General features: G+C 38.8%; 2 protein-coding genes across 4 annotated transcripts in view; one reads left to right on the forward strand and one right to left on the reverse strand.

Moving 5' to 3' along the window:
• Nucleotides 1-2773, forward strand: part of LOC136446151 (oxysterol-binding protein-related protein 11-like) — a 31265-nt gene extending 28492 nt beyond the window's left edge. For all 3 annotated transcript variants that reach the window (XM_066444461.1, XM_066444462.1, XM_066444463.1), the window contains one exon: nt 490-2773. In XM_066444461.1, coding sequence (XP_066300558.1) covers nt 490-688 — 199 coding nt within the window. In that variant the 3' untranslated portion in view covers nt 689-2773. The remainder of the gene's footprint in view (nt 1-489) is intronic.
• Nucleotides 2706-7059, reverse strand: LOC136446155 (aldo-keto reductase family 1 member A1-A-like). Its single transcript, XM_066444469.1, has 7 exons — nt 6968-7059; nt 6340-6472; nt 5452-5539; nt 4790-4961; nt 4047-4207; nt 3589-3706; nt 2706-3358 (listed from the first exon to the last, which is right to left on the reverse strand). The coding sequence occupies exons 1-7, from the start codon at nt 6978-6980 to the stop codon at nt 3078-3080; spliced, it is 966 nt and encodes a 321-aa protein (XP_066300566.1). The 5' UTR covers nt 6981-7059; the 3' UTR covers nt 2706-3077.
• Between the last annotated feature and the right edge of the window lie 1459 nt (nt 7060-8518).

An 8518-nucleotide genomic window follows, 5' to 3' on the forward strand; every position in this document is an offset into this window, starting at 1 on the left:
TGTGCTTCGATGTTCATCAATATAACTTTGCAGGAATGTACATGATAGTAATACTTAAAGAATGACGTTTGTCTACGCGAATATTTTGAAATATCGATTTTTGGCGAATTTTTCCTTGTTATCAAACCAAAAAAATTCGCCAAAAATCGATATTTCAAAATATTCGCGTAGACACGCAGCATTGGTTCATCATAACAAACTGCCTCATTGTACTTAAACCCTGTGTTTTTGTGTTCATTAATCAAGTCTAGTTCTTAGAAGCTAGGTACCCAAGAGGCTTCTGTATTTTATGATGCCAAGTTTTACCCTATACTTTTTATTGACGTCATAATAATTTTCAATTCTGTTGGCGGATTATTGGATTAATCAATGGTATCTTTATATAAGTGTTTTACAGATGTACACTGTAATCCAACACGGTGTAGATGATGTCAAATGAAAAGCCTGTCTGTATAGTTAGGACATTTACTAACTTGTCTTCCAATGCAGGAAACTATGGCAGAACGTTACCGCTGCCCTGAAGTCTAACGACATCGACCGAGCCACGGAGCACAAGCGGTTCCTGGAAGAGCGACAGCGTACGGAGGAGCGACAGCGCGAGGAGCACAGAATAGCCTGGCGCACCAAGCTGTTCCGCAGGAAGGGGGAGGGCTGGGTCAACAACAACCTCCTGGATGCTTCTCAGTGATGTTTTCTGGCTTTACATATAGAAACACCCCGACCAATCAAACCACGTGAAACGCATTGAAACTCAGATTCCCATCAGCCATGACCCAACAAATGGCTTTCTAACTTGCGTTAACGACTTCATCTGACCAAACAAACTCGGCATTGAGATGGTGGAAGGTTTCAGCTTTCAAAAGATGTTTTCAGATTGACAATTTTGCCACTTTGGAAGTGATTGAATCCGCCCGCGATTTAACGTTTGAAAAAAATAGTTCCGTCTACTTTTCTCTAATCTCACTGGCGAGTTTGTTTGGTCAGATGCAGTCGTTAACACAAGTTAGAAAGCGATTTGTCGGGTCATGGCTGATACAAATCTGAGTTTCAATGCGTTTCACATGGTTTGATTGGTTGGGGTGATAAAGACAATTGCCCTTTTATCAGCATTAAAACCTGGTAATAAAAGCTTACTTTCTGTGTGTCATGTATCTAAAGCTATCCCGAAAATGGCTGTACACAGACAAATCTGGTAAGTCGTGGTTTTCTTGTATAATTGGATCTGATGTTTCAACTGTGATGGTATCACAATGGTTAATCAGGCCTGGTTATATGGAAAATTCCTCTGGGAAGTTTGTCTTCAGGCTCCAAATTTTTCCGTTTCTGAATTATGGAACTGTACTTGGCTATGTACATGTACTATACAGGTTCAAGATGTACATCTTATTCATGAACTCAGTTGGATTTGGTCTCAGGTTCAGGAACAGAAAATAGAAGAACCTTCGACTTCATATATGGTGCCATCTTTTTTCTTGGTGTTCAATTCACTGCCATGTTGGGAGATTTTCAATTTGTCCTGCTGGAAACCAAGCAGATATTAGGAGGGAGAAGTCGCACCCTATTTTCGGAGCAGTCTGAAAACTATTGTGACCTTCTCACTTGACTATGCTTTGGGCTTGAGCTCAGAGTCAAATACTGTCAAATTTTCCCAGTGTAACAAAGCTAGGAAGATTGATTTTCCTATTGAATGAAAAAAAAAAAAACTGACAGCCAACATGTGAAAAAGGCCTCAAATGTAGAGGTTATGTGTACATAGATTGTCTATCTTGTAAGGTTTCACACCTTTGATTACTCTTGTCTACTAGAGGAACAGTTACTATACATGACAGGTATAAAAATGTATGTGTAATGATTTGGACCGCTTAGCAGAATTTTACAGTCTCTGACAGTGACCACTATGAGTGATTATTATTCAAAAAGCTGATGTATTGGAATGTGATCTGTCCAAACAGATGACATACATGTATGATGTTATAACATGTTGTGCACTAAATAGGGGCAGAGGATGCCATGTGGCATTTACTGTTACAGTGATCTTTTGTACAAGTGCAATTTAGTGCAAAAGCTATGTGTTTGTGACTTAATGTATTGTTGGCAATATTGTCTTGGGTCTTAGAATTTTGTAAAAAAAAAGACACATCGCTGGGGCAAACTCATAATTGATCATTAGGGGGGCAAGGTTTTCTTTAAAAAGCTGTCAAAACAAACATTAAAACTGCAATAGAACATTTTAAGTGATAATCATGTGCCTTTACAGACCAACAAACCAGTCGTTATGCTTGATTGAATAAAACTTTTATTGGCAATTAAATCCCAATGAATGTACAGACTAAGTTGATGATGCTATGTAGCATGTTATGTAATTTCAGCTGATGGATAGTATAATGTCCATTGTGCGCTAGTTTGCCTTTTAATTAAAAAATACTGTGTTGACAATGAAAATGATTCCCATATTGTATGATATTATATATGATAGTAGATTTATGTTGTCAATGCTTATGAAGATGAAAAATATGAATAACATTTTGTTGATATCTTGCTATCATGTGGCTATCGTGCTTACAAAATGTATGGTGCCATAGTAGTGCCCTAGGTCTCAAAATTCATGACACTTTTTCAAACTATCAGTTGAAATTTTAACTACCAACAAGGGCACCCCACATCCAATGTATCTCTAAACATAGAAAGTGTATTTCTTTAAGCTAAGTTTGTAAATAACTCAAGATCTGATTTTGTTCCCTTCTCTCAGTATATATTAAACATGAGTTACATACATTCGCTTGTCATTCATGTTTCCTATTAGTAGATTTGCCAAGCTTTAACATCTGCTTTAGAGACTCATAGCACATTGGACACAAATGGCGAAGAATTCTTAGCATAGTTTCCGAATCTAAATCTGCCCAAAAGTGAGTCCAACGCTTGGTTACTGTTTGAAAAGCAAACAGAAGGATCCTGGTGAAAGCACTTACTTTCTTGACAGAGGAAGATTATATGATTATCACTAAGTCTTGCTGTCTTTCTGGTGTATTATGGTATACTTAGTACATTTTACTGTTTCAATTTAGTTGGTGCAACAATCAAAATGGTTCATGAAATGGATAATGAGGGTGCTTTTTGTCCCTGTCATACCAAATTATCCTCCAAGTGGATTCAAAGTTCCCAAGAACTTCCATATCTTCATCAGTCAGCTGCCAATCGAACACTTGGGAATTCTCATGTATTCGCCAGGGTGTGGCGCTCTTCGGAATAACGACCACACCTCGTTGGATGTGGAAACGGATTAGAACTTGGGCCGTAGTTTTGTTGTGCTTTTCAGCTATCGTCACAACCCTTGAATCTTCCAACAATGATGGCACATCTGCAGAATATATAGTATAATTATGAAAGTATTAAAAATGATTTTAGTCTAAAGTTGCAGACAAATTTGCAACCTGCAATACAGCAACCTGCAAACTTATTTTTAATTTTTTTTAAATATTTTTTTACCAAAGTTAATTGTTTTCCCAAAGAAAGTTTGGTTGTCAAAGTCTATAAAATAATCAAGACTTCCAGAAAACGTTAGACATAGAGGTGCGCCCTTTATCGTACCTGGCTTCCGAGAACGGGACTCTCGTGAGCCTAGCGGACTGTACGCTGTAACAACAATTTCATGTCGTTTGCAGAAGTTGATGAGTTCATGTTGTGGGAAGTAAGGATAGGACTCGATCTGAAAAATAAAAGATTTTGTAATCCTTTAATTTTCAGAAAGAAAACGTTAACTATGCCAGACTTGTAGATCTTTTTTTTAGGGATTATTATATTAAAAGTAAATCTGCTCCTTGTCAGCATGTTTTTACCCGGCTTGAGAAAATGAAGCCAAATTAAAGAATGTATAGCTGTTCACGACATGTTATTGTCCCGAAACTTGAGAAAAATGAGCAATGAAAAATACTATGTTGTAAAAGGTTGACATTTTTCTGTATCTTGTCAAACTATTTTTTCTACAAGCATCAAATTTCAAGTCTACAGAAGGTGCCAACCACAAAACTGAGATAGTTTGCCCCTACCTGTAGAACAGAGGGTTTTATCTTGGCCACTGCAAGGATCTCTAAGATCTGCTTACTGTTGAAGTTTGACAGGCCGATCTCACGTACATGTCCCTCTTCCATCAGCCCCTCCATTGCCCGCCACGTGTCTGTGTAGTGGTCATCTGAGTGCTGCACAGTCCCTATGGAAAATAACAGTAACTGTTATTGTGATAAATTTGCATGGTCAACCAACATACATGTAGTTGACACTGCAAGAATTTTGTACTTTTAAGCAACATGTCAGTGTGAAGTGGTAAACAATCTGGCTGCTTGGCCATATGGATTGAATTTCGTGGATCTGCGTGCGGGGGTTTGATCCCAGGGTTGGCCCCAGCTCGGACATGTTGTAAGGGATTTCATTCGTCATTTCTGATGGTGACGTAACATCTCTTCATGCAAAAAAGAAAACAAAATGCAAGAATAATATGCTTAAAGATGTGAGCGGCATAGCAAAACCACTTTGCACTACTAGCTGCATTGTTGTTCTGGAAAAAGCATCATGCTTCCCCTCAATTCACAAAGATAAAAGGAGAAGAAGAAGTTGCATGAAAATTTGATGCTAAAATTTACTGATCTGATGTTCTAATTAAATTTGGCTTAGGCTGTACATGCATGACTCAGTCTACTAATTTTGTTTGTTTGGTTAATTTGTTAGTCATGATAAAATGAGATTTTGGATCACCAGTGGATTTCATCCATTTGGCCTTTCTTATTGGACAAACCTTCTTGATGCTCTTTGAGGAAATCTTTGCTGTTCACATATCCCATGGGCCAGTGTATGAGGTAAAGGTCCAGGTAGTCCAGCTGCAGTTCCTGCAAGGTCCTCAAGAGGGCAGGCCTGACATCATCTGGGTGGTGATGAGCATTCCACAACTTTGAAGTGATAAAAAGTTCCTATAAAAGATACAAATACATGAAAATGTGTCAAAATGTAATTGAACATAAAATGATATAATAGTTTAATCTTCATTTATAAGGTACTCCTCATCAGTCATATTCAAAAACTGTCTAAAAATTGTAACCAACTGGCAAGAATAAATAAAAAAATATCCATAGAAAGGTTGTAGGAAGCATTTTGTTGTAGAGTTTGAATGATTGAGCACTATATATGTTAAGCACCTACAGCCATTTGTAAATTACTATCATAACATTGCGATTTGTCATAAAACTGTGGACCAGGTTTCTTTTGTACTTTCACATCAGATTTCAGTCTTTTATAGGATGCTACATAGTCCAAAGAATCAAGTCTGCACGGCCTTTGACAATTAGCATGAGAGTTAATCTGAGTTGGTAAAATACATTATGAAAAGATAAACTGTTCCCCAGCTCAATTTCATGATGATTAATGGCCTCTATTGTTTAGAACTGAACTGACAGACTTTACCTCTCGCTTGACAGTGCTGTCAGTTATCTTCTTCAAGGCCACGCCTACGTCTTTCTCATTACCATATATGGAAGCACAGTCAAAGTGTCTGTAGGACCAAAGGTCAATATTTCACTCCTGTACTTAGTATTGTCAAAACCTAAGCATTTCAACTTGTTTACTTTACTTTACAGCTTCAGCAAATGGTCCAATGCGTCCCAATGTCAAACACTGGTAGAATACATTTTTACAAGTCAGATCAGTTATGATAATTGCTGTATTGAAGAATGATATAATCATATTTGATAGTTCTCTGATCCTGTGAAAACAGAACTTTTACTTATCTTTCTTGCATGATTCCTGAATCACGGCCAGTGTGTCAATTATCAAGGGAGCATTTTAAGTGCACATACTTTTAACATAGGAAAAACTCAGGATGGTGTCACATCACAATAAGTTAAGTTAAATCCTCCCACACCATTATTGATGTATAGGGCGGTGCCCATCTCCGTTTCCTAGCCCTGGGCCACACCGTTGTGCAATCACTGTAGCAGGGGGCTATAGCTAGTCCACTGGCAGTGAAGTGTGTTTAACTTCCATACTGTTTCAGAAGTATGTACCATTTTTATAAAGTCTTTGGTATGACTCAATGCGCCTCTTGTCCAGAGGTGTCCTACCTGGGGCTTGACCCCAGTCCTTCTGATCCAAGTAATTAGAACCAGATGTGGTGAGAGACAAAGGTGCAGGCCACTACACCACAGGGACACCCCCCACATCACAATAGCCAATATATATACTAACCATAGATTGAGTCCACAAGCAAATTGTTTAAGGTGACAGCAGTGACCGAGGCACCATACATTTATATCCTATAGTTTATCAATGATTATAGATCTGATTAGCAGTCACCTGTATCCAGCTTCAATAGCTGCAGTGAACACTTGCACCACCTGTTCAGCTTTGAGCTTCGCTGTTCCCAATCCCAGGTACGGCATGAAAGTCCCCCGATTCAAATTTACTCCATGTCTTTGTGAGGATGAATCTGCATTGAAGTATATTCCCTGGTTATCTTTTCATTAAACATTATGTAGACCACATCTGCCAAACTTCACATCAGAACTAGAAAGATATAGAATTTGTTAGGAGTGACTTTTGCATCATTTGTTTTATGCATTTTATCTTGAATTTATTTGGATTCATCGCAATATGAAAGGGAGGTCAAAACAGGTGTTTAAATTTGCTGCCCTCCCACACTAAGACATTTTACATATGGTGTCAACATAAGAATACTGCGAGGAAACAACATATTTACAATGAAGAATTGTTTAGACCAGATATAACGTTAAATCAAAAACTCTATGCATAATTCATTTTAGTTTTTGTCCAAAATGACGGAAGTACGCGATCCACGAACTCTAATTTTGATTGAGAGTACCAGTGTCCGATGACAGAGCAAAAGATAGATAGCACGATGGTAATATTATTATATAGTATTGCACAACTTTTGAAAGTGACTAGTAACTGGAAACTAAGGTACCGAGTTTTGACATTCTTGGCAGCCTGGCCGGGGACTATGGAGCTGAACAACTGTCCAAAAATCATTATACCTCAGAGCTGTGTGTGAAAGTTAATCAGTGACCAAAGTTCATAGTGACCTTTGCACCAATGGGACTATTCCATCTTTAAGCTTGATGGGGGTTTAAAGTATTTTATGTGTGTGTGTGTGTGTGTGTGTGTGTGTGTGTGTGTGTGTGTGTGTGTGTGTGTGTGTGTGTGTGTGTGTGTGTGTGTTTCATTTCTCCTAGTTAGCTCCGTGAAAGAGGTATTGCCTAAGAAAGAAGGGGAAAAAACGCGAAGGTGGTTTTGCATAAGAGAGCAAGGAAAAAAAACATGAACAATTGAGCTGCCACCTGTCACGTGTGCGGCTCAAGTTGCTCTACTGAAAGTCGGATAGTCCCACTTCTTTCCAGTCGAAACTTTAGACAATGTCTTCGTAGATTTCATGGCATGAGGAACACGCCACCACACAATTCTGATCACAGTTCACTCTCGGCGTTTTTCTTATCAGTCTTACCTATTGATTTTCAAAAGGACGTCGACTGGAAAGTAATGACCACAATGATTTGAAATTTGGTGGATATTGATGAAAGGCTTCATATTTTATAAAATTTTGCCCCTTATTTTTGTGTGAGGCCCAGAACTTATGCCCCCCCCCCCCGTATTAATACAACGCAGCAAGCATTTGGTAAACTGAAAGTCCTCATCTGAAATACAGTGTGAAATACAGAGTGTGAAATACAAAAATTCTGTTTTGAATTTCATGCTTAAGATGTCGATGATCGCAAGCCCCCCCCCCCGAAAAAAAAAGACTACGGTCGGACGGGTAACTGGAAACATAACATGTTTTCCTAGGTCTATCCGCTGCACGGCTGTTTACCGACAGTCTGCAATCCGTGCCAGTAACGGGAGATGCACACCTGGCATCTACTAATTCATTGCCAGACCAGGAGGAGTCAAGCATGCACTTGTAGCTCATCTGTTGGATCTCGGCACTAAAAACATAGCTAGGTAGAACCAACTTTATTCGGTGTCACGCATTGTATGTTATTTCATTTATATGAAATAAAGACGATATCACCCTTCTAAACAGTTGCTATTTCGTATTCAATATCATAAACGCAACTAAGTGAGTTTTTTGTGTTGAAATTGAGTGAATGGGGACGGAGTGAATGCAGATATAATCTGAGGGAAGTATCTCAGCACAGCGTAGTGAAACTCGATACCCCGTGGCAGCCAAACTCTTCTTCCCTCCGAAGTTCAATACAGTTAAGAAACAAGCTATTTGACCCTTCCCTTGTTTACCCTTGTCCCTTGCATCGCAAGTGTACAACGCCCGAAGGCATGGCATTTTTAGTAGATGACAAAGATACATGCCAGTTCTTCCAGTGCACCTGTTTCCCACCCAACTCCAGGAAATTAGCACACGTACTGTCGTCTGATCGAGAGACAAAGTTGTGTGCAGGACTGTCTACTGTGGGGAGAGTAACGCATCACGGCGTTGTAACGTTAAATGATTTTTTTTTGTACA

The sequence above is a fragment of the Branchiostoma lanceolatum genome, chromosome 12, assembly GCF_035083965.1.
Source record: "Branchiostoma lanceolatum isolate klBraLanc5 chromosome 12, klBraLanc5.hap2, whole genome shotgun sequence".
Classification (NCBI taxonomy): Eukaryota; Metazoa; Chordata; class Leptocardii; order Amphioxiformes; family Branchiostomatidae; genus Branchiostoma; species Branchiostoma lanceolatum.

What these genes read in the sequence shown, in the direction of transcription:
- LOC136446155 (XM_066444469.1), bottom strand. An exon ending in TAAAACCCTCTGTTCTACAG is followed by an intron (nt 3,707 to 4,046) that starts GTAGGGGCAAAC and finishes TTTATTTTTCAG; the next exon opens with ATCGAGTCCTATCCTTACTT. An exon ending in GTCCCGTTCTCGGAAGCCAG is followed by an intron (nt 3,359 to 3,588) that starts GTACGATAAAGG and finishes TATATTCTGCAG; the next exon opens with ATGTGCCATCATTGTTGGAA.